This window comes from Ips typographus, linkage group LG5 (assembly GCF_016097725.1).
Source record: "Ips typographus isolate SLU linkage group LG5, UJ_Ityp_2.0, whole genome shotgun sequence".
Lineage (NCBI taxonomy): Eukaryota > Metazoa > Arthropoda > Insecta > Coleoptera > Curculionidae > Ips > Ips typographus.
In genome coordinates, this window is record NC_138426.1 from 6,788,427 (window position 1) to 6,814,082 (window position 25,656).

The 25,656-nt window shown below is 34.2% G+C and overlaps 3 protein-coding genes and 1 long non-coding RNA gene across 6 annotated transcripts; 2 read left to right on the plus strand and 2 right to left on the minus strand.

Annotated features, from left to right (window-relative positions):
- Positions 1-3,575: 3,575 nt before the first annotated feature.
- LOC145729519 (cell growth regulator with RING finger domain protein 1-like) lies at positions 3,576-14,068 on the minus strand. The gene is made up of 7 exons (XM_081980311.1): positions 13,711-14,068; positions 13,290-13,444; positions 8,334-8,505; positions 8,131-8,278; positions 7,696-7,803; positions 4,942-5,144; positions 3,576-4,878 (listed from the first exon to the last, which is right to left on the minus strand). The coding sequence occupies exons 1-7, from the start codon at positions 13,803-13,805 to the stop codon at positions 4,656-4,658; spliced, it is 1,104 nt and encodes a 367-aa protein (XP_081836437.1). The 5' UTR covers positions 13,806-14,068; the 3' UTR covers positions 3,576-4,655.
- Positions 14,069-14,243: 175 nt separating this feature from the next.
- On the plus strand, positions 14,244-14,926 carry Acyp2 (Acylphosphatase 2). The gene is made up of 4 exons (XM_081980318.1): positions 14,244-14,469; positions 14,531-14,547; positions 14,610-14,719; positions 14,769-14,926. Exons 1-4 carry the CDS (start codon positions 14,259-14,261, stop codon positions 14,881-14,883), a joined length of 453 nt encoding a protein of 150 aa, XP_081836444.1. The 5' UTR covers positions 14,244-14,258; the 3' UTR covers positions 14,884-14,926.
- Positions 14,927-14,963: 37 nt separating this feature from the next.
- On the plus strand, positions 14,964-24,629 carry LOC145729513 (putative 2-oxoadipate dehydrogenase complex component E1 homolog). Of its 3 annotated transcripts, XM_081980303.1 has the most exons (18): positions 14,964-15,099; positions 15,162-15,220; positions 15,269-15,392; positions 15,448-15,619; positions 15,679-15,898; positions 15,959-16,120; positions 16,173-16,354; positions 16,406-16,627; positions 16,682-16,839; positions 16,890-17,025; positions 20,807-20,938; positions 20,994-21,114; positions 21,167-21,463; positions 21,516-21,718; positions 21,769-21,889; positions 21,945-22,133; positions 24,349-24,434; positions 24,486-24,629. In XM_081980303.1, the coding sequence occupies exons 4-18, from the start codon at positions 15,542-15,544 to the stop codon at positions 24,588-24,590; spliced, it is 2,412 nt and encodes an 803-aa protein (XP_081836429.1). In that variant the 5' UTR covers positions 14,964-15,099; positions 15,162-15,220; positions 15,269-15,392; positions 15,448-15,541; the 3' UTR covers positions 24,591-24,629. The 3 variants fall into 3 exon arrangements, with proteins under 3 accessions (XP_081836429.1, XP_081836428.1, XP_081836427.1); XM_081980302.1 differs by having other exon boundaries at positions 14,983-15,220; positions 15,275-15,392; XM_081980301.1 differs by having other exon boundaries at positions 14,984-15,220.
- LOC145729527 (uncharacterized) lies at positions 24,616-25,364 on the minus strand. Its single transcript, XR_014178394.1, has 2 exons — positions 24,875-25,364; positions 24,616-24,821 (listed from the first exon to the last, which is right to left on the minus strand). It is a non-coding gene; the product is annotated as an uncharacterized LOC145729527 (long non-coding RNA).
- Between the last annotated feature and the right edge of the window lie 292 nt (positions 25,365-25,656).

Sequence of the window (25,656 nt, forward strand, 5' to 3'; positions counted from 1 at the left end):
TAAAATTGTAGGAAGTTTGGGCGTGGTCTCAAAACATTTTTTTCGGTACTCTGTGAAATTCAATATCTCGGTAACATGAGGAGCTACATAGGCCATTTTTAACCCATTTTGTAGTATTTTTATGCTTTTTCGAATGTCGTAGGAACGAATTTCCTGCGAATTTAAACAAAAGAGCTACGATTTTTCAAAAAGTCAAAAAATTCAATTTTTGGCAAAAGTGCAATTTTGGCAAATTTTTATTTTGCTTTATAAAGGTTCCAATGCACAGCAAAGGGCATATTTATGCAAAAGAACCTTAAATTAGGTGAAATAAGCACAAAAAAAGCACTTTAAAATTTTTACTTTTCAAAAAAATTGAAAATCATGAAAATTGGTTTAAAAACTAAAAAATTAGCAAAACTATGAAAATTGATCAAAATCACGAAAATTGGTTTATAAACTAAAAAATTAGCAAAATCATGAAAATTGATCAAAATCACGAAAATTAGTCCAAAAACTAAAAAATTAGCAAAATCATGAAAATTGATCAAAATCATGAAAATTGGTTTAAAAACTAAAAATTGATCAAAATCACGAAAATTGGTTTATAAACTAAAAAATTAGCAAAATCATGAAAATTGATCAAAATCACGAAAATTGGTCCAAAAACTAAAAAATGAGCAAAATCATGAAAATTGATTAAAATCATGAAAATTGGTTTAAAAACTAAAAAATGAGCAAAATCATGAAAATTGATCAAAATCACGAAAATTGGTTTAAAAACTAAAAAAAATGAGCAAAATTATGAAAATTGATCAAAATCATGAAAATTGGTTCAAAAACTAAAAAATTAGCAAAATTATGAAAATTGATCAAAATCATGAAAATTGGTTCAAAAACTAAAAAATGAGCAAAATTATGAAAAGGAAGTTTGGGTGTGGTCTCAAAAAATTTTTCACTAATTGCCTCTAGTTTTGTGCACTACCTTTCAAATTTACTACGAGCCGCCACTTTCTGCCTGCTTCCTTGTGTTGTTCCAATTCTCTTCTTCTTCTTCTTTCCACTCGAGAAAGACCTCTCAACTCTACGCGTGTTGAAAAGCGTGCTTTTATAGGGATCTGGATGTATGTAGAGACTTTTTTGAGGTAGCAATCGACGAATCGTTCTGAAGTATCGAGTGAAATCTCATAACACTGATTGCCCTGAACGATTTTGAGTCGGCGTATTCATTAGCAAATTCCAAATTTTTCATTGTGTAATAAAGTTATCCCTTAATGGAGAATGTGTCCAAATTTGAACAAACCATTAACGAATATTTATGCAATTGATGTACAGGAATAGGTTTGATATTTGACCACGTTCTTGTCATTCTTTTTGAAAAATATTTAAGAATAATAGAGACAAGAACAAACAGTTAACGATAGACATGAATTTATTGACACTGACGTTTAAAAAGGTAAAGCTATTTATGAGAATCAATCATAATCATATAGCAAACTTCGCACTCTTCAGTTATTCTATTTTGTTTGTACTGCTGTGACTTCTGTTTTGTTGTGAAGGTCTGAATGTTACACTGAGTGGAAACCAATACTCTAATCACTTCATGAAAACCGCTTTGTTGTTTTCCTAGGACAATGCATTTGTACAGTCACTGAATTGGTGTCATCCCAAAATATGAGAAAAAGCTCCAATAAATGTATCTCGCCTATTAAAGGTACATTCTTCGAGATACAGAGAGAGTGAAAGTTGACAAAACAATATAGTTTTTTTTTTAAATATTGTCACGAATGGAAAATTCATTAATTTAAAAGATAGACTTATTATTTAAAAATTTAAATTCATTAAATTATAGCAGATATTCGGAGATGGCAAAATAATAAAATGCGCGAGGCAAGGTTACGAAGAAGAAGAGAACAGAATGCACATAGTGCATTATCGCTATTTTTAGCGATGACAAATCACCGCTACTGCTATGCTGTAGCCAATCAATCGGGTATAAATTAAGCTCAACATGCGTTGGTAAGGGAGACGGTCGGAGACTCCGCCTCATAACACCATGATGTAGTCTTCCCGGATTCTGCAACCCGCACTGCGTTCGTAAATTAATCAAATAGTAAACCATTTCCTAAATTATAATAAATCGCGACCATCAAACCCTCCAGAAAGCTGCCCTTATCATTGATTAACAAATGTAAGTATGGTTTTATTATTGTAATATTTTGTGCATGTAAAATATTACAATAATAAATTATACTTTATTACTTTATTATACCAAGCTCGAACTCATTGTCACCGATAAATCACTTTGACGGAATGGCTTTATTTCAAACAGGTATGTCAAGCGTTGTTATGGAAACGCCGAAAAAGTTGGTGAGTAGATTGTTAGTAGAAAGCGAAAACGCTCTAGAGCAGAAAATGATTCACTTTCTGCGCAAGTGCGGCGAATAACCACTTTTTGCTTTTAAATGGAAGCGTACATGAGGTACTTTCAAAGTTAGTCGTCGAAAAATTGTATTTTTGTTCAAACGGACGTGAAGTACTCACTTCACGTACTGTTTAGCGGCCGTGAAATGCACTTTTACGGCCGGTGTCAATAACAACGGCCGAAAAAAAAATACAGGAAAAAAGTAAATTAACAATCACTACGCCGTCTACGCTTATGGTTGCTGGTTACGATTTCTCGATGTGACCACTGTGTGCACCAATTACAGCAGTACACCCATCCATATCAGTACAGCAATCTTCGTCTCCCAATTTCAAATTGAAAATTGACTTGGACACCAAAAAGTGACACTAAACCAATGAAAAGTGACATCAAAAGCTTAGCCCTGGGATACGTAAAGGACACAATACTCCATATGAGGTTTTTTCCAAGAAAATCAAGAGTAAAGGTATAGTAAGTATGTACATATATCCTATTAAACCTTCAATAGAAATAGTTATTTGCAAAGTTGAACTTTTGCTCACGCGAACAATTTGAAGGGTAAGAAAACTATAACCTCCTGCTACGTACCGGGCATACTACCAGGAGAGCAGAAACGCGAGGAAGTACATTTTAGTTACTCCTAATAATTGGATCATCCACCAATTGTCAAAAATAAATATACTTCCTGCTACTTCAGGGCTCCTGACAGAAAATCCATATTTTACAAGAAAATCAGCCATATTATCAGAAGAGCAGAAACATAAAGAGGTAAGCTTTCAGTTACTCCTGATACTTGTTTCATTTGCCAAATTATTAAGGCAATAAGGTTCGTTGTAATGCATTTTTTGTCGATTGTGATCAAAGAATTCATATGTAGCTTTGACTGTAACTTGGATCCACCATATAGCCATATAAACTTTAAAAATTCAATATTACATTGAAGCCGGAAAACGGCAGTAGTGAAACCGTCTGGCGGTTCTTAATATGTATTATTTCAAAACGATTTTCTTATTCCACTAACTGTCGCTAGCTAAATATTAAAACCGCATTTTTAAAAGAAATTCGAAATTAGACGTTCGCAAAACAGAAAACGACCCAGTTGCTGCCCAACCCAAAACTGGAAAACAACTTCGCAATTTTTAATTTACTGGCAGAAAAAAAAAAACACCAATCAACTAGTATACATTTATTACAAAACTAATAAGTTAATAATACACGTGTGTATTACACGAATTCAATCTCAATTATTGCACGGTGGCATGTCATTTTCTCATTTTCACCTTTCCACAAACACCAACCCAGGAACATAAAGTAATATCACATTGTAACGAGCGTATTCTGTTCCGATCAAGTGTGATGTTCTGATGTCTTATATGCTAAATATTCTCGAACATTCCGCATATTGCCATATGCTTAAGACCGCGTCATTCAACAAATCTATTAACGGCTTAAACAACTATTTTAATTACAACAGTATCTAAAATATATAGGGACGTTAAGTTTGAAGAAGAGGGCGAATACTGATGGAAATACTCAACGGAGTCTAGAAAAGCTTAGTAGTTGAAGGGTGCTGGTTTATATACAGAGTGGTCAGAAAGTGTGATGAATTAGGGCAAGAACTGGCGTTATCAGAGTAGTATTTGTTTTGTATGTATTAATGGTTTCAGATGACGTCAGAAGCAAGATAAACCTGGCTTTTGATTAATTATTCATATTGTAAAGCGTTTTCCTGTCTTGAATGTAATTTTTATTTTTTAATTTACACGTTTGTGTGCTTTATCAGGTTTCATTGATTTATTAACCACCTTTATTAGGTAAGTGGGCTTTCGTAACACTCTGTATGTACAAAGATGATGTGCCCAATTTTTACTCACTTAAAAACTACTTAATACCACTCTGTATACTACTTCTGGAACTCAATTTGCACTAGTTTAATTGAAATTTCTCCTCCAAAATGATAAAAAGGAATACTCATTACGGTCAGAGATCTAACATTGAGATCGGCATTTTTCTGAGCATTCCAAAAGATGATTTTCCAAGACATTGTTACATCTAATTACTTCTTACGGTTGTGTGTATTAAACCAGTTTTAAGCTAACTGATTAAGCAGCTGTATTTTCTGGACCGAGACGTGCACCATTCCAACCATTTTTTTACATTCAAAAAATAAATTAATATAAAACAAATTATGTACAATTAGATACAAAGATGCTACGTGCACGCCTACAACCTCCGAGTACCGGACAGAATTTTACCGCGAAAATCCCAAAAAATCGATTAATCGATCGTCCCAATTTATCCCGTTGAACCACCGACGTCTAGCCGGTGGTCGTTCGTCGTTTTTTGAACTGGTACCGTTCTCTTTCGACTCCAGGTACTCCTCCCCTCTAATGCAAAAGTAGCTTTTAATAGGACCCCTGCACATTGGGCAACGTTCCAACTTGTTGAAGCAACTAGCGCAAATACAAGTATGTCTGTAACGAGTAACACCATTTGACAGATCAGTGCGACATTTATATACTCTCTACCAAGCTTACCTGCATGGTAATAAAGCCCTAGACAATGGGTAAGTCTGACAGACCACGCACAGTTGTTCACCCGAACTGTTCCAGAACGTAGAGTCCTCGTTACTGGAACAAAACGAACCAACGGAACTGGGCCCTCCTTCAACGGGTTCCGCCACCGCTAGCGGTATTTGGGTCTCGTAATTACCAGAATTTCCGGTAGCCAAATACAATTGCTGCAATATTAGTTCTGAATTTATCGACTCTATTACCATAGACTAAATGATAAGTATAGACAAACAGTGGCAATGGAACTGAAAATTAATTTAAGTAAGCAGCGTGAGATGGCACCATTAAACGCATATTCGTGTAATTTTAAAGCCAGAGGCAGCAATTCCAATCTTTTGACTGTTGGAAAACATCACTTTTAATGCGGCGTTGTCTAGTTGACAAATCACATTTTTTTTGTGTTGTTTCTAGGCAAAAAATAACAGATTTTGTGTGTGTTTTCTTTAATTATTGTGTTTCACTTCGTTGTATTTTTAGTTTAGTTATTTGTTTATTTTTAATATTCATCAATGGTTATTTTATACTTAATACATTATGAATTCTATGTTTAATCTTAAAACAGTCACGTGACCATTTGTACCTTAAAATGAGTCACGAGATTTAGAGTTTAAAACTAAAAAACGGTCACGTAATCTTTAAAATTAAATTTAATTATTGACAATAGTCACGTGACCCGTTAAATAATATTTTGTCATTTATAGTCACGTGATCTTCAGGGTTCCGTTTTGGCTCTAAATAAGTCACGTGACCTTTAAAAACAAAATTTCAGTATTGAAAATTTATGAACCGTAAAAAGAGTCACGTGACTCTTCAAATAATATTTTAAACATCTAAAACAGTCACGTTACCTTTGATTCCAATTTGACGTAAACACGTTTTTAATTAAAAATGCATTACAAAGAGAGTAACGTGTGTGTCTTTAAAAATATCGGTCTAAACTGAAAAACGAGCATGTGATCCTTTAAATAACATTTTGACATTCAAAACTGTCATGTGACATTATAAAATCAATTTTTAATCTTAAAAGAGTCACGTGACCTTTAGGATCTGTTTTGAAGTTAAAAAAGACTCACGTGGACTAAAAATTAAATTTGAGTATTGAAAATCGTAACGTGACCATTTGCACATTAAAAGGACTAAAAGGAGTCACGTAATTTAAAAAATCTGTTCAAACTGAAAAACGGTCACGTGACCTTCAGGATTTCGGTTTGACATTAAAAAAGAGTCACGTGACCTTTAAAAATATATTTTATTTTTGAAAATCGTCACGTGACCATTCGCACATTATAAAGAGTCAGGTGACTATTCAAATTATACTTTGTCATCTAAAACAGTCACGTGACCTTTAGGTTTTCGTTTTGACGTTAAAATAATTGAAAATTGTCACGTGGCTATTTTCACTATAAAGAGGGTCACATGTCTAAAAATATCAGTTTAAACTGAAAAACGATTATGTAATCCTTCAAATGACATTTAAAACTGTCATGTGACATAAAATCCATTTTTAATCTTAAAAGAGTCACGTGACCTTCAGGATCTGTTTTGATGTTAAAAAAATAACGCGATTTGAAAAAAAAATTATCTAAACATAAAAAATTACATTTTAATCTTACAAATAGATACATGATTTAGTGTATCAGCTTAAAACTAAAAAAACGATCACGTGACCTTCAGGATTCCGTTTTGACGTTAAAAAAGAGTCCTGTGACTTTTAAAATATGTAAATAGAATCTTTATTATCGATACCTCAAACCAGAAATTCTTATATTGTTTAGTTTTCAAAATACGAGTAATTTAACTCAAATTTATTTGAAAAAATCAAGCTTACAAAGTTGGCAACTATGTCTGCAATGACGAGCTGTATTAGCGCCATCTCTTAGAGTTTACCTACAACTGAAGCGGCCGAAATACATTAAAAAGCCCTTGAAGCGTAAAGGGCTTCCTTATTGGGTGTGATTGTCTGTACTTATCATTTAGTCTATGCTATTACATATACTTAATAATAATAATTTTGTTATTTCCCTATTTATTTTCATGAACGTAAACACCCACATGTAAGAATATTCGTTTATACATTAAATTTCGTCACGTGACTGTTGTAAAATTTTGACGTTTCCGCAACTTTCTCACATTATTCATGATCATGTGTTTTAATAATTTCTTTTTCAATTTGAATTATGACAGTTACTTTGTCATCACTAAAATTAGAGAGGAGTTCCTGTTCCAAAACGTTGTTGGTCACGTGACTACTTTATGGATATAAAGGAAAACAATGTGTATCCTTTTAAAGTGTCGTACACTTCCATGCTTGTCAGTTTTGACTTTACTGCTCTTAATGCTAGGAGGAAAACTCAGGCTGCTCTCTTCATCTACCACATTGTAAATAACACTAAATATTCTGGCTACTTGAGGAACTTCAAAGTTCCTAAAGTTAAAACTGACAAGCAATATGACTTCACTGTGCAATGAGCTGATCTCTACTAATGTAATACCAGATATTCTATTTGTTAGCTTAAGCGATTTGAAAGATACTTTGTCACTTTATGAGCGACTGCATTAGTTCAACTGTTCCTTTACTTGTAAGTACCCCCTAGGGTGTTTGTAAAGTGTACACAAAATAAAATAAAAAATACTTCATCAGGGAGGCTAATTAATTCTTTTAAAATCTCCAGGTATCTACCAACTTATTAGCTGACTTAAAAAAATCACCTGACTTACCTTGAGGCAGGACAGTTGTCCATTGGCTTGTTTCAGGTATTGCCCCAGTATACTGGTAGGTAAAGTGCATACCGTGTCTTTAATATGTACCACATTAATGAGCGCCACCTGGAAAAAGTTGCATTAAAAATATTCAAATTAATTGATTAGGATGTAATTAAAAGCGTCATGTGTCCGGAAAATTAGTAAGTAATTAGGCTTAAAAAGTGAACTGACAGGACCGCTCACTTAATTGGCAATTATTATGCAGTATTTCTTTAATGTAATTCGAAACTTTAAAATGTCATAATATTCCCACCATTGGTAGTCCACCTTCATGCAACTATTTTATAAATGCATAAAACATTAATTAGAACGCTGCATACATTAAATTCCAGTTTAAACCACAAACCACATTAATCTGGCTCTTAACAAAACAAAAACAAACGTACTCACAGTTTCGTCAGGGTGTACGGTCTCATCAGCGTCGTTTCGGATTAAAAAAATCACCAAAGGGTAACAGAGTCTTGGTGGTGTTCCTAAATCTAAGGGTTTGGACCCGTTATAGTTCAGGGTCATCACTTGATCTGGATGAGGTGGTCTCCTAAAAGAAAATCACTCAGTAACAAGAAAAACTGCTTAGGAACATTGAGACTCACTCTAACTGGATTCCTAAATACTGATAGTAGCCTTTAAGAAAATCGCCCTCGTTACAAGCATTCCTAATGTCAGCCCAGGGCCTCCAAAGGAAAATGTGAAGCTCCTTGATGTTAACGCCCCAGTAAGCGTGAATTTGGTAACGCACCTGACTCGACATACTGCATTGTAATTCTAGAATATGTAAATTTGTGTTAGTTTACAAATAATTATTATTATTATATTTTGTGGCTGGATAATGAAATATGAACAGTGCACAACTGTGTTTACACTGTGAACATTAGTGCTAACTGTTTCAAAGCATCCAGACTAAATCATAATTATTACAAATTTAAGGTAAATCTAGTCAACTCTAAATTGAGGACCTCCACATGTGCAGTGTGCACCACAGTGGGATAGTTTGTTGTGATTTTAGTTTGCTGTTTTTTTATTGACTAATCATAACCCACTTGGCTGAGATTGACACTGAAACAATGGGTAGTTTATAATTGTGCCAGAAAAGCATCTTTAACAACACAGCTGCAGTTTACTGCACTTTTTTCAACTAATATAACATCCACCTTAATTTATTTGGTGAATCAAATTCTAAGTCTATTTTTAAAACCTTGTGTTCTTGAACTTAACAAAATTACCCGACAATAAAGTAATTTAATTGTTTTGTTAAGCGGAGACCTTATAACCAATCAAAGGCTGGACGTGACCCGAATGATGGCATGGTTAATACTAAATATAGCATCATTTAAACAACCCAAACTGGATGTTTTATGAATTAATTCAGTTTGTGATAAGTGAAGTGTATAGGTATTTTCAGATAAACCACATTGCTGCCAATCTGGATAATTGAACAAAATTTAATTACAAGTTTACCTTCTTTAATAGTTCAGAATGGTGGATGTTTAAAACACACACCTTGATTAAATAAGATATTTATTACGGTGGCTATTGAAGAATGAAGAAAAGGGTATTATACTAGATTATAACCCTGAATAGCAGCTGCATACGTGCTAGAAGAGCAAATGGATTGATTTGTATTCAATCAATATCGTATTTTTTTCAATGTCTAACCGTTGGCCTTTTGACATTGATTCACCTTATTCGACTTAAAATTCATCATAAATAGCTAAGGACAGAATTGTTAATATCCTGTTAAGTTTACCAGGAAGACCAAAAGGCCAAAACCTGTCCTAGTTTAAGTAAGTTTTAATTACTTACATAGCTGCATTCTGTTCAAGCCATTAAGTTAATGCTCTCTGGCCTAAATACAGTGAGAAAAACTTGTTTTTTTCACACTAAAAACAAGCAGAAGATTACCAGGCATCGTAACGGTACATTAAAAAGAAAAAACGGTACCAGCAAGACTATCTCGTTTTTACCGTTATTTGTGAACACTTTACACCTGTCTACTTAATATAGAAACATTGTTTGTAATTCGATTTCTATGATCAGTTTATATAAAAGTTACTCCATTTTGATACAGGATGATCAAAGTTCAGTCAACATTGTGATTACAAAAGTCTGAAAAGTGAGGATATAATTACTTTCCTTAATTAATCCTGATGGATGTACGTAATTAAAAATTGTAATAGTTATTCAATTATTTATGCAGTAATTAGCTCAATTAATCTTTATAAGGTAATAGATAAATCGATCATAGAAAAAACTCGGTGACTGAAAGAGAAGCATTTATAATGGCATGCATGAGACAAAGACAGAGTTGTTAGGTTAGGGAATTTTCAATTTTCTTTGGTGGGAAATTTTTCTGGGGAAAAAATTATTTACAAAGCGACTAACTGGGGAAACCACTCCTTTTGGGATAGTTTCAGTTTATGAAGAAAGCACTATACCTTCAAAATCTCTGGAAGAGAGTAAAGTTTTGTATTTAGATTTGACGTGCACAACAGTGTTCTAGGCCAGTTTTCTCACTTATTAGTGTTTTTTTCATAAAAACTCTGTCTTGACTAAAGAAAGCAGAAGGGACTACATTTTGACGTTTGATCGAACCTTCTAACTGTCACAGGGACCAAGTTACGATCTGACAAATTATGACATATTCAAAAACGACTTGTCTACTTGCACTGCTGTAGTTCTCGGTTATTTGTAATTTCACCGCCCTCTGTACAAGAAAGCCAAGAAGGTGCATGCCAAAAATTCCAATATGGCCGAAATATGGGATTGACAGTTTGCATTTGTTTGTATTGTGGAAATTGAGTTTTTGGATGATTAAATTAATTTTTAAGGTTTAAAGTCAAGACTTGGGATTACTTGCCAAAGTAATTGTTGTTTATATGTTTATTGTTCTAGTGAAAGTGTAGTTTGTGTTCATTTTATTGTGTTATCACTATTGTTATTGTTCCTTCATTGTTCTATAATTTGTGGTTGGTTTTTTAACTTAAATTCTATTGCCTCTACAATATGCCGTCCACTGGTTGTTTGCCAAATTTCTAAAAGCAATTTGGTGAAAGGCCCAAAAGTGTCAGTCTTTTACTTTCCACAAGACCCTGCTCGAATCCAACAGTGGTTGAAAGCTTTGAAGTGGAATGATTTTACTCCAACACAATACTCAGTGGTAAGTACAATATGCTTTCTCATTCAGTAAACTTATTGCCTCTTACATACATTGGTATGTGACTTATGTGAGTTACATTTTGAGAGCAACAAAGGTTTACTCTGAAGAAACAGGACAGCTTTTAGAAGTTCTATTGGCACATTTACATTTTAAAAGAAAGGTCTTGGTAATAATATAAAACCCATTTACCAGTTTTGCTTACCTAGATTCAAGGATTTCCAAATTTTCTTTGATTGAGCAGTTTTTACATTAGTTTGTTGTACTTTTCAAGACAAAGGGTTCTAACCAAACTTGCTTTGGCTGGACTTTATTGGATATAAAAAGCCATATCTATACATATCTGGATCAGGAATGAAGTTTTCTTTGATTTTTCACTCACAACTTCTAATCAACTACACGAAAAAATAAAAAAAAACATATTTTCTACTGCATCTCCATAGGTTTGTGTACAAAAAAAAATCCGATAACGCCGCCATTAAAGTGACATTCTAGGCTTTCTTGTAAAGAAGGCGGTGGTAATTTTTGAAAGAAAGCCAAAACTACGAGACATTTCGATGTTTGAAGGAATCGGCTAGCTGTCATAGAAACCAAGTTAGCACGTGTCAAATGGTAAGGAATTTTTACAGTTGTACAAATTCAGTTGATTCTTCTACACCATTTCTAACTGTAATTCAGAAATATTTTATTGCAATTCAGAAAGTTTACTCAAATGTTATTCAGTTTAATTTTTAACCTAAATTGTGTTAGTTTTTTCATAACATTCATTGTGTTATAAAGTATATTAATTTATTAAAGTGCCTTGGAGTTTTAGCTTTGGTAATTTTATTCACAGATAATGTATTTTATGGAATTGCCTTTGAATGTTCTGAATTTCATAGAAACGGTTTCTGAATTTAAATTGATTTTTTCAGAATTGCAGTTCCTTAATCTGAATTACGTTGTACCTTTTCTGAATCTCATCTGGCCTATTCTGAACTACATTTGGAAATGGTGTAGAACCGGATTAATTAGAGAATAAAAATTAAGTTTTGCTAAAACATAACAATACTTGTTCTAATATCACGTTTACTGACTACAAATCAATTCTTCTCTAAAGTCTCGCTTAGGTAAACTGTCTCCAACCTGTTAAAAACAGCAAAAAAAAATCAATTTACAACAAGGTACAAGCACATAAACCATGTCTATAATCTCCTAATGAAATATTCAAGTCAACAATTCAAACTAATTATCACAATGGAATGGTAAAGCAACAATGTATATAATGCATTAAATATTGATTGATACGCTTTTATGTACCTACTACACAGGTTTAGTCATTATTCTGAGAGGCAAATTGTAAGTTGTTTAAGTGTCAAAAGAAAAAAAGCAAATCGGTTGCAAGTAGGCCTGAACGGGCACATAAGTCGGTCAGTAGAGTGTAACCAAATTACAACAATAATTACATAACAAGTTATGGTGCTGCTGCTGTAATTCAGTTGCAGTCTCCTGATTTAAAACAGTGAAAGTGTGGATTTTGGATTAAGTTCCAGTTTTTTTACTATACCAAACGTCAATTTTCTAGTTAATTAAGTTAAAACGGACGTACAAGCAGAAGTATTTAAATTATTAGTTAATAATGGATCATTCCCAAAAAGGGGTCAATTTCACAATGTTATCAGTTGGGTTCTTCAGTTGAAAAAAGGTCAAATGACCCCTTAGGCAATAAACGCATGTAAAATTCCGTAATGCAGTTTTATTAGCTATATTATTGCTAAATAATCAATTATATAGGCAATAACGTCGTTTACAAAACGAGCAAACAAGTTTTCACTACAAAAATTACAGACATATGGATTATCTATCCTAAATCTAATCTGGTTGTAATTTTCCTAGTTCTTACACAAAATATTATTGTTATATTGGAAAGTGTCTATTCTTGAGATCAGCAGCCTTGACCGACTTTGATGTTATATAATCTTTGTGACGTCTGGTTGCATTCAAGAGAATCAATCTTCACCTTTATTTTTTATGGTTTTACATTTCCTGTCTTCTTTAGATGATTATCAATTTAAATCAGTTCATAAGTTAGTGGGTAGTTTGTGCTTACTCAGAAAGAGCAGTAAGCTGCTTTTTCTTGACCACTCACAAACTGTGCTGCACATGTGGACTTAGGCTAAAAAATCACTTTCTACTGACATTAAATCATCAGTAATTTGTCACTAATTTACTTAAATTAGCCGGAAATTTTTAATTTAGTAGTGTAAACTAATTTACAATCTGGTAACTGGTTGTCCTTCATTAACATTTTATTCTAGAAATGTATATTATTGTTTTCCTGTTTTAGTGAGACATCCAATGTCCTTAAAAACTAAATACTTAATTGATACTGAAGTATTAGAAAAAATGTATTTACCTGAGTATGAAGACCTCGACGTTTCTAGCAACTTAAACGTAAAAGGTATATGAACCTTCATCATGTTCATTTGTGGTATTCTGGGCTGCATTGGGTGATGCAGGGATGTGGGGAAGACAAATTCTTCCCCATGAACTCTGAGAACCACCATGTTCCTGTGAATAAAAAAGTTAATATGGATGATCCAAAGATTTCTTAGAAAGGTTGGTACCATAAATACAAGATAAATTTGTGTACAAAACAAACAATTCTAATTTGAGATTTGATTGCTATCTAGTTTGTTTGACAACCACAAATATGCTTACAAATATAACTGCACTAAAACCGAGACCTTGCAATAAGAACTACCTTTTTAAGGGAGTTAGATAAGGGGGTTGAGAACTACTCTTTGCAAAACCCTGGTAAAAGCTTGGAAACTTACCTGGCAGCAAAGAGACATAATAACAAAGCACACACTGAGAACAAACATATCCACCAAGTGTTTGAATATTCCACGGACTGCCACAGATCGAACATCGTTTTCAATTAGTGTCCGCACATATCGCTCGGACGTTTACCGCGACATACACCACCACATTGAACTCCTCTTGGTTTCGCTAGTTAACGATTATTTCCTGCTTAAATAAACTTACTACACGAAATCCCCGTTCAGCCAAAACAAGTAAACAGCAAGGACGTGATTAATTTACGGACAAGTGGTGCAGCAAAAGTCTTGGAGCGCGTAGGGGGGACCGATGGTCGATTGATAAAACCGCGCAAGGCTCCTTGCCACGATCAGCTGATTGTCAAAAATTAAGCCATGTTTGTTTTGAGCTTACTTTAGCACGTATGCAACCAACTATACAACGTTTCGCTGCACCTTATCACGTGTTATAGAATGTTACGGTAGTAATACGGTCACGTGAGTAACAGTTGTTATCTTTCTCTAATGTCAATCTAAGATAGAGTCTGATGTCAAAAATTATCATCATGACAGCAAGCAATCCGGAAGTAAACAAACCAAACAAATTCCGGATATTAGGTAAACATCCGGTCAAAATTACCGGAAAAACAGGATATTTGGCAGGAGTTTTCTTGTCATTTTTCCTCTTCCTACAAGTTTTCCCTTGTTTGACCTTCCAAATGAGTTCAAATGAAAGATTACTTTCTGTGAGTTTTGAGGTTTTTGGTAGAGTGCAAGGTTAGATAATCTCATTAAATTATTGAAAAAAAATCTCTTTACTTTAAAATTTTTGTTTCAGGGGTCTTCTTCCGAAAGGTAAGCATGATGCTCAATTCAAACTAATTAAATACTGCTAAACAAGAGATAATGTTTTACAGTATACTGAAACAGAAGCAAAAAAGTTAGGCCTTCGCGGATGGTGCATGAACACACAGCAGGGCACAGTTCAAGGTGTTATTGAAGGAACACCCCCAAAAATTAATCAAATGTAAGTAACGTTAATATAACCTACTAATTCTTAAATAACAAATTTACAGGAAGACTTGGTTGCAAAAAACTGGAAGTCCACAGTCAAGAATAGATCAAGCAGTATTCACTAATGAAAAGGACATTTCTCAATACTCTTTTGATTCCTTCTCAATCAAACGTTAAATTTTTGTAGTATTTGATGAGTAATAAAAACAATTCCCTGTTATTCTGGAGTTTTACTCAGCTTCAGCCAGTTCAAATAGCTTATATCAGTTAATTTTGAAAAAAGAAAACAATTTTATTATTGCTGCAATTGTTTATTCGATTTGCTGATAATAAGACAGTGGCGGGGTCAATGTAGAGGTGAAAACATTTCATTCTATTGGCGTTACTGTTGAGGTTAGCATGTACACTTTTAAAGTGAATTATAAGGTTTTTAACAAAACTAGGTATTTTATCAGGCATTACCAAAGTGATAATGTGTTTGGATACAGGAAATTCATTGAAAATAGGTTTCAGGGTAAGTTTAGTATTTTTTTTATACTGTGATTTGACGCAAATTTAATAGTTTCAGATAAAAGGCTTCAAAACAGGAAAAACGCAAGTAACTTGTACCGTTTGATTACTGCGTATAGAACACACGGTCACAAATATGCCAACACAAATACTTTTTCTTCACTTGATAGTAAAGAGTAGGTTTCAGAGTGTTACTGTTTTAGTTGTGGTATAAGTATGATATTTTAATAGAGAGGCTGTGGAACTAGACTTTAAAAGATTCGGTTTTGAAGAATCTAATGAAATTGTCACAATTGAAGAAGGACTACTTGGAACAAGCACCAAAATGACAATAAACCAGCTGCAGAATTTCCTCAAAACCACTTATTGCGGTTTTCTAAGTACTGAATTTGAATACTTAGAGGTGAACCAACTATAAAACTATTTAACAAAAAAAATTTACTGTTGAGGTGTAATTTAAAGAGTGAAGAGGAAAGAGAGTGGTTTGCGACAGAGCTGGAAGCACTGTCCACACTAGAAATGGAGGAAAACCTTAAATTCCGGATTTTAAGGCGATTACTCCAATCTCAGGCTTTTGATAACTTTATGGCTAAGAAGTTTGCCAGCGTTAAGCGATACGGTGCTGAAGGCGCTGAGAGTATGATGGTCTTTTTTGAATATTTGTTTTATTTATCAGCTCAAGGTAAACTAGCCAGTTGTACAATTTTTATAGTGTTAAAGTTATTTTTTTTTTTATAAACAGATTCCATCACACATCTGGTGCTTGCAATGCCCCATCGCGGTCGACTTAACCTGCTAACAGGGTTGCTAAACTATCCACCGGCAGAAATGTTCAGTAAACTGAAAGGCAACCCTGATTTTCCAGACATTTACCGATGTTCTGGAGATGTTCTCAGCCACATCAGTGAGTGTTTTTTCATATTCTGCGAGCTGCTTTACACTCAATTTTCTGACAGTCTCATCAACAAACTTGGATATTAACAACAAAACGTTACACGTTACAATGTTGCGGAATCCTTCCCACTTGGAGGCGGTCAATCCAGTGTCAATGGGGAAAACCAGAGCAAAACAGTTGAGCTGCAAAGATGGGGCTTACGGGGGTCTTAATCAGTGGGGAGAAAAAGTAGTCAACATACAGGTACGCTTCCTGTATAAGTTCTTAAACCAGTTTAACTTGATAGAGGTTTAGGTGCACGGAGACGCAGCTTTTACAGGACAAGGAGTGAATCAGGAATGTCTGGAATTAAGCCGAGTACCCCATTTTGAAATTGGAGGAACCCTACATTTGATTGTCAACAATCAAGTGGGTTTTACCACCCCGGCTGAAAGGGGTAGATCATCCCGGTACTGCAGTGACGTAGTTAAAATGGTGGGGGCACCTGTCATTCATGTAAATGGTGATTATCCTGAGGTAAGTTGTTTCTGCTTCGATCTCTTTTGTGGTGAATGTTGTGTAAGCTTTTAGGAAGCGGTAAAAGCCACAAAACTGGCGTTTGCTTATCAGAGAAAATTCAGGAAAGATGTGGTGGTTGATATGAACTGTTTTAGGCGGTGGGGTCATAACGAAATGGACGACCCCACTTTTACCAACCCTAAAATTTACTCCCTGATCAATTCAAGGCGGTATTTGTTTGTCTTTGCGGTTCCTAAAGGTGTTACTAGCGATTTTATAGGTCTGTTCCTGACATTTACGCCGAAAAACTAATCAAGGAAAAACTGGTTAGTGATCAGGAGTGTCTGGATATTGAGGGGGAAGAAAACGAGTTGTTAAATGAGGAATTAATGATGTCTGAATCATGGAAACCTCAGGTTAGTTTTGGTACAGTCCAAATTAGTTGTTACCAAACGAAATTGGGATGACGTCACAAATTTAATAAACAACATGAAAATCTGATAGCAGTTTTAGGAAGTCACGCGAAACAATATTGATTTAAGCAGAAAGCAGTCAGGTGACCTTTATGTCAGCTTCAAAAAAAAACGAATCTAAACACGTCAATTTTTAAAATTTGAGACTATTTAGTTGGTTGCTTATAGCCGCATTGTGTTCGACGCGTGCTGAGCGAATTTGACAGTTAGTCAGAATATTGTCAAAGAATAGCTATTTAACAAGAAGGGACAGCCGGCATAATTCCTTTGATGTTGGGGTGATGTTTTTGACTCGGTTTGCCTTTGGTAGGAAACATATGTTGCCGGTTGACTCTTATCTTATTTCATTTTCAAATAAAAATTGCATCCAATTTTCAAAATCAATAATAAACTAATTTCTTATACAGGGTGGTCCGGTTTTAAGTGTCAATAATTCATCATTCGATAGCCAATCAAAAAATAAGTTGACTTGCATTATGTCATTTTTCTAAAAAAACGTTTCCTAAGGAACATACAGTCCTCCAAATTTCAATTTCAAAAATCGTTTTATAGTGTAAAACTGAACATTCAAGACTTGTGAGAGTCCAAATTTGTACTGAATAGTCTAAAAACTTGCTATTTACTACTAGAAATAGTCTTATAATTCGTTTTCTCAGACTGCCATCCTGGTCGAGTGTCTGAAATTGGATTTCAAGAACTAAAAACAGTCCGAAAATCCAGACAAAGATTGTATTGTGCATGAAACTCGTTTTTTACTTCTAAAGATAATCTAAAAGTTGACTTAAGCTAGAACTGACTTTACTAGGACTAAAAAGAGTCCAAAAGTCTATTTTCAGGACTTTAATTGGTGTACAACTCAATTTTCTGGACCGGAACAAGTCTAGAAGTAAATACAATTTTGGACTATTTCATTTCTAAAAATTAGTTCTTAAGACTAATATCGTAGCATTTGGTACCAAATTTTTTTACTTTTATTACTTTACTTTTTGACTTGAAGAAATTTGACTTTTAGAAATAGTCTTAAACTCGATTTTTTAGTCTTAAAAAGCACTAAAAACAGTCTGAATTTCTTAAAGATGCTACAATTTATTGCACCTATGAGTTTAGAAGTCAATTTAATAGTGAAGAAGCTTGAAATAACATTTTCAAGACTATGGACAGTGTACAAACTGGCTTTTAGGCCTGATAAGTCAAAAAATTCGTAAAGATGGTCGTAAAACAATCTAGATTTTTAAGAAATAATTTTTAACTCGATTTTTTAGCACTGAGGTGTCTAGAAGTAGATTTAATAGTGACAAAGCTTGGAATGCCATTTTAAGTCTATGAAGAATGTGAAAATTGTTTTTTAAGTTTGCTGTGTTAATAACTTGGTAAAGATAGTCTTGAAACTCGATTTTCCAAGCTGAAAGCAATTTTGAAGGACTAATAGTAGTCCAGAATTCTGAGAAAATGAAAAGCAAAGTAAAAAGCAAGAAAAGTTAGTTTTCAAGATAATTTTCATGAATCTAATATCAATGTCCTCTATCTAAGACTATTTTCAAGACTAAAATATTGAAATTTGTCTCAAAATTATGAAAACTTACTTCAAATGCAAATTTTAAGATTCTGATGTTACTTTTCATTAGTTCATAGTCAGTTTTTGTTGTTTAAGTCAATTTTGAATGTTTAAATGTATGAATTTGTAGTCAAAAATTCTAGAAAAAGTAGTTTTTTTATTCTACAAATCAATTTTCAATATTAAAGTCTCTCGATTTGCATGAAAACTGGTTACAAACAAAATTTTTAATCTTCTGAAATCAATTTTTATATTTTCTGGGTTGGGTTAGTTTTCGGTCTTTGAACGTAATAACGAAGTTTTAAATCAGAATTTTATAAGAGATAATTTCTTTTTCATCGTAAACAATGAAATTTAAATAAAGTGTAATTTTTGAAAAATATCTAGAGGCGTAGAATATAAGGCAAAAACATTAAAACTATCTTCCTGTATCTACGGTACTGGAGAATTTTGGCAAACGTCATTCATAATGAGTATTAATTTCATAAGTGCTTGTTCCGAATTTGATCAAAATTGCTCCAACGGTTTGACAGTTATGACAAAAAAACGATTTTTTAAACAGAAATTTGAAGGAATGTATTTTACTTAGAAAGCATTTTTCAGGAAAATGACGTAATGCATGTCAACTTATTTTTTAATTGGCTATGGATTGGTGAATTATTGACATTTAAAACTGGACCACCCTGTATAATCATTGTTTACTTCTTTTGAGTCAAAGTGTTTTAAGGTCGCCGTCATTGGCTGATGTTTTATGAAACTCCTGATATTCAACCAGGAGGAGCTAGGCGGTCTTCATCGGGGGCCATGGTTCTGGAGAGTTAATGTTAACTTCGGGTGTCCCTCAGGGCTCTGTTCTTGGACCTATGCTGTTCTTGATATACATCAATGATATTGTTTCGCTCCCTATTAACGGACAATTCACTGTTTTCGCTGATGACGCGACCATTCTTTGGAGCGACTGCCACTATTGATGAGGACCTCTCCATAATCAAACATTGGTGCAATTCCAACTTACTGTCATTATAGGTAAGACCAAGATCCTACATTTTGGATGCTCATTGCAGGAGATTTTGGTTGAGGGTGAACCATTGTGCGCCCCTGGAATGAACAAGTTTCTTGGTCTTATTATTGACGACTCGCTTCAATTCGCTAAGCATGTGGACTTTGCTGAGCATCTGTGCTCTAGACTGGCGTCGGGTTGCCATGCATTGAGGGTAATCTCTGGCAATCTGGATTACCATGTAGCTAGGAGTGCATACTATGCACTGATTGACTGCCATCTCCGCTACGGCATAGCTTTCTGGGGAGTTTGTTCTCGAAGCCACTTGAATTCTGTGTTTCTCCTGCAGAAGCGAGCATTGAGGTGCTTGTGTCGTGTTGGATACAAGGCCTCATGTAGACCCCTCTTCATAGAACATAGTATCCTCACCTTGTGCTGCATTTTCATCAGAGACGATTTGTCTTGTCCGTGGCAAGTTTGGGGGTCAGTTGTCGAGGGCTCCGGCTCGGTGACTCGCAGTAGATTCGTTTTGAGGCTTCCCATTCCTCACACGGAGAAGATTAAGTCGTCGCTTCTTTACGGTGGCAAGAGACTTTTCACTAACCTTCCTCTCCACGTGAGAGGCCAGCCATCTGCGCATGGGTTTAGGCGTGAGGCAGAGAGGTTTTTGCTTGACGGGGCGTACTATTCTCTGGACGAATTCTACTCCAGTTCTTAAGGCGCCTTGTTCTGCCATAAATTGACCAAGCAGCACTGTTTGTGTTTTTGATCCTCTTTCTCCTCTCTTATACAAGGTAACTGCCTTTTTGTTTTGTTTTTATTTTAATAATTGTAAGGTGTAATTATGTGTGATTCATATTGTATGTGTAGTGTAATAATTATGTATGTTCTTTTTTTGCTGTTTCCGACAATAAAGCTACTTTTTTGATAGATTGATTGATTGATCAACGACCAAAGCCGATATCAGTAGGTTGTCTCTTTAATTCGCTTTTTCTTTTCACCTGTTTCTTTTTGTTAAATAGCTATTCTTTGATATTGTTTCGTTTACAATCATCATGACGTCAAATTCGCTCCGTGGAGCGTCAAAACGAACTGGGCCAATAGCTCAACTGTGACTCCATTCTACCTAATTTACTTTGGTTTTGAGTATAGTTTGTCAGTTTTTGTAGGATGTATACTTCAAATCTCAATGGGAGGGTTTGTCACAAAGTGAGGAAGCAGTAACGACTTGGGATACCGGAATTGATGCTGATTTACTAACCTTTCTAGGTGAAAAATCCGTAAAATACCCTGAGAGTTTTGTGGGTTTTAAACTCCTTAAAAACATAATTTAAATTTAAAGCCAAACATTTACAGGCAGTCCACCCTACAATTTTAAGAGCTCACATTAGAAATCGTTTAACTAAGATCGCTGAAGGACTGAACATTGACTGGTCAACTGCCGAGGCTTTGGCCATTGGATCCCTTTTGTTTCAGGGTTAAACCTACCCAATGTTTTCATTTTTTCTTTTATTAAAAACTCTTTACAGGTTACAATGTCCGAATAAGCGGACAGGATGTGGGTAGAGGGACGTTTTCGCAAAGGCACGCAATGTTAGTAGACCAAAGCACCAACAATATTTTCATCCCTTTGAACAATATCCACCCAAATCAGGGTGGGTTTTTAGAGATCGCCAATAGTATTTTATCTGAGGAGGCTGTCCTTGGTTATGAATACGGAATGAGTATTGAAAATCCGAACAATTTGATAATTTGGGAAGCGCAGTTTGGCGATTTTTTCAATGGCGCTCAAATTATTTTTGATACTTTTATCAGTTCGGGAGAAGGTCAGTTCTGAGTGTTTTAACAGTGTTATTGATAAACATTGACATATTATAGCAAAATGGTTGTATCAAAGTGGTTTAACTGTTCTATTACCTCACGGCTATGATGGAGCTGGTCCTGAACACAGCTCTGCTAGAATAGAGCGTTTTCTTCAACTTACCGACTCACAGGAAGACAGAGTCGACGGTGACAACGTTAACATGTGTGTATGCCACCCCAGTACACCTTCCCAGTACTTTCATTTGTTGAGACGTCAGGTTGTTTGCCCTCAAATTACACTAGAACAAAATTAATGGGGTTTTTCTAGATGGTTCGGAATTTCAGACAACCTTTAATAATTTTCACCCCCAAAACTCTATTAAGGGCTGCGGAATGCGTGTCTAACTTCGCTGACATGGTCAAGGGCACCCACTTCAAACCTGTGATAGGTACACAATGATTTTTGGTAAAAATGGCGTAGGCCAATGATAGTGTATTTTGTAGGTGATGCTAAAATGGAACCATCTAGAGTAAGCAGAGTGATTTTAACCTCAGGGAAACACTACTACTCCTTACTGAAAGAGAGGAGTTTGAGAGAGACAAATGATACTGCCATAGTAAGAGTGGAGTGTTTCTGTCCTTTTCCCACGGCAGAGTTGTTGCGAGAGATTCAACAGTATCAAAACGCTAGAAGTGAGCTATACAGGGCGGTCCAGTTTTAAATGTCAATAATTCATCAATCGATAGCCCATCAAAAAATAAGTTGACATGCATTATGCCATTTTCCTGAAGAACGGTTCCTAAAAAAGAAATTGATCAAATTTGTAACAAGTAATTATGAAATGAGTACTCGTTATGTGATGTGAATGACATTCTTCAAAATTGTTTAGACGCGTTGATATAGGAGGATAGTATTTATTTTCTATGCTCACTGGCTATTATTCAAAATTGACAAAAATGTCTACTTGGGTTATTGTATTTTTTACTTTAAACTGGTTCAAAAGGATTCAAATCTGGTCATCTGTGAGGTTTTCGAGTTAATTTGTGACACTGAAAATAGTCAAAAAACCGGATTGTTGGACTAATGTTTACTGGCGTTCAATTTTTAGACTATCGGTAGTGTAAAACTGATCATTCAATTCAAACTTTTTTTTATTCAATTAAACACTGGTTACAGTCCAAATTTTTGAACTAATTTAATTCTAATAATTAGTGTTCAAGACTAATATTGTAGCATTTAATTCGAAAATTGTTTAATTTTATCAATGAAGAGTATCTGAAACTTAATTTTTACTATAAAAAATACTTAAAATTCGATTTTTCAGTCACAAAAGTCAATTTAACACTAACAAAGCGTAAAATGGCATGTTTAAGCCTATGGAAAATGTAAAAATAGTTTTTTACTGCTATGTCAAAAACTTGGTGTAGATAACCCTAAATCTCGATTTTCCAAGCTGAAAGCAGTTTTAAAACCCTAAAAATAGTCCGGAGTTCTAAGAAAATGAAAAGCAAAGTAAAAAAACTTAAAAGTTAGTCTTCAAAGCTAGTCAATTTTCATGAATCTAATGTCAATATCTTGTATTTAAGACTAAAATATTGAAATGTAATTTTAAATTATGAAAACTTACTTCAAACGCAAATTTTAAGCTTTTGATGTCACTTTTCATTGGTTCAGAGTCACTTTTTGGTGTCCAAGTCAATTTTCAAGGTTGAAATGTGTGAATTTGTAGTCAAAAATTCTAGATAATAGCTATTTATGTAACCAGTTACGAAAAGATCGATTTTGTGTAACGAATGAATGTTTGTAGGGCGAGGTCCTACAATTTGAATGAGTTACACAATAAGACATTTTCTAATTTTGACCAAAAAGCGGTAAAAACCATCTTTTAAAGTGATTTAACACAAATATTCACTTTCATAGCACCTTGTATAAACAGTGACAACGACATGTTATGATGGATGTCGCCCATATGTTTCTACGGAAATGCATAAAAACAGGGAGTGATGAAATGAACTTTTCATACATAAAGTAAAACGTTTTGTCACTCTAATCAGTTTTGAAAAATGTCACTTTATATGCCAAAATTAGAAAAATTAGTTTTTCATGGCTACAATTCCATTTTCACTACTAAAGTTTTTCAACTTATCTGAATACTATAACGACTGACTACAAAGACAGTTTTAAGCCTTTCAAGTCAATTGTCAAGGCTAAAGTCTTTCAATTTGTCTGAAAACTGTGAAAACTGGTTACAAAGACAATTTTTAAGCCTCTCAAGTCAATTTTCACCGTTTCAAAGTAAATTTACTGGTTAATAAGTCAATTTTCAAAATTAAAGTCTTTCAATTTGTCTGGAAACTATGAAAACTAGCTACAAAGACATTTTTTAAGCTTCTTAGGTCAATTTTCACCGTTTTCAAGACAATTCTTAGGTTGGGTTGGGTTGGTTTTGGGTCTTTGAACGTAATAACTCAATTATCTCGTAAACAAAGTTTCAAATCAGAATTTTATAAAAGATACTTATTTTGTTAAATTGAACAAGTAAAGTAAAAAAAATTGAAATTTTAGAAAAATATCCAGTGACGTAGAGAATAAGGTAGAAAAATTTACAGACAGAGACAGTTTCGACAGATGTCATTAAATCACCTAATGAGTATTAATTTCATATGTATTTGTTCCAAATTTGATTAAAATTGCTCCAGTGGTCTGACAGTTATGACAAGAAACCGATTTTTTAAACTGAACTTTTATGGACTGTATTTTCCTTGAGAAGCATTTTTCATGAAAATGACATAACTTATTTTTTGATGGGCTATCGAATGGTGAATTATTGACATTTAAAACTGGACCACCCTGTATATTACCAACCTTGTAACAGAGTTTAATTTAGATGGTTGTAATTGGATTTAGGTTTTGTTTGGTGTCAAGAAGAACCCCAAAACATGGGTGCGTGGACCTTTATAAACCGAAGGTTTGAGAATTTGATTGGCAAATCGGTGGGTTTTTCATTTTCTTCGCATAACTGCATTATATCAACTTAATTTCAGATTAAATACTGTGGAAGGCCTACTCAAGCCGCTCCTGCAGTGGGAATCGGCCTAGTTCACAAGCAACAGGAAATTGAAATACTCACTAAACCATTTACAATATAACGATAAAAGATTTTTATATAAAAAATTTGTTTTAATTAATTTCAATCTGGTTTTGGTTCACACGTATCACAATATTCACAAGTTCTCCATGAAATATAAAGCAGGAAAGAAAACAGCAGCCCAAATCAGGAAAAACACAGCGAAAGTGGCAAAGGCGTAGCTTTTCTTCTGGTCCCAGGCAATGACGTGAACCTTTTTCTTTTGCGGATTCGTTTCATAAGGATTCTGAATCTATACAAATAATAGTTGAAACACCCATTTTTAGTGCATTTGGTTGTGTTTACCTCCATTTCAAAAACTGGTGAGTCCTTAACATCCAAAACTTCCGTACTTTTCGACAACATTATAGTCTGTTTGTATGCACTATTAAACCATCAACTAACACATATTGAATAGGAACAATCCGCGCGCGTGTGTGTCTCCGTTTAAATTAAATGCAGGCAGTGATAATAATGTTAGTAATATAATTAGGCACGATGTTCTCCTAAATATCCTTGAAACTACCGAGCAATTTTAAAAACACATTGGTTGTTGAATAACATTTTCAAACTTCGCTTGGTAGCGTTGACCCGAAGATGCTTAGAATCACTTTCACTGAAACCGGTTCAAGTCTAATGGAACTTACTCAATTACATTGCATTTTGCATAAAACCATATAAATAACATGCATATATTAAAAAAATAATGGTTTCCCCCTGCTTTTCTGTTGAATTCTACCTTTTACAGTCAGTGTTTATACCTCTGTTGATGTTATTGTTAAGAAACAAAAAGTTTATGGTGGCTTGATCAGGTTTGTACTGTATTTAAGTGAGTATTGAAACTAAAAAACCACAAAATTACCATCCGGAATATCAGTGCGCAATTGAACTTTTGGTCAATTACAAACAATAATATAATTGTATTCATCCTGACATGTACGAGCGTTTTTAGGACCTGACGTCATCAATACATTATGTATTTTTGTAATCTAATGAAGGTAGTATACACTGATCTGCATATTTACAAGGCCTTCAGTTTTATGTTTTTTTTATAAACTAGCTTCTAACACTAAATTTAGGCAAATTTA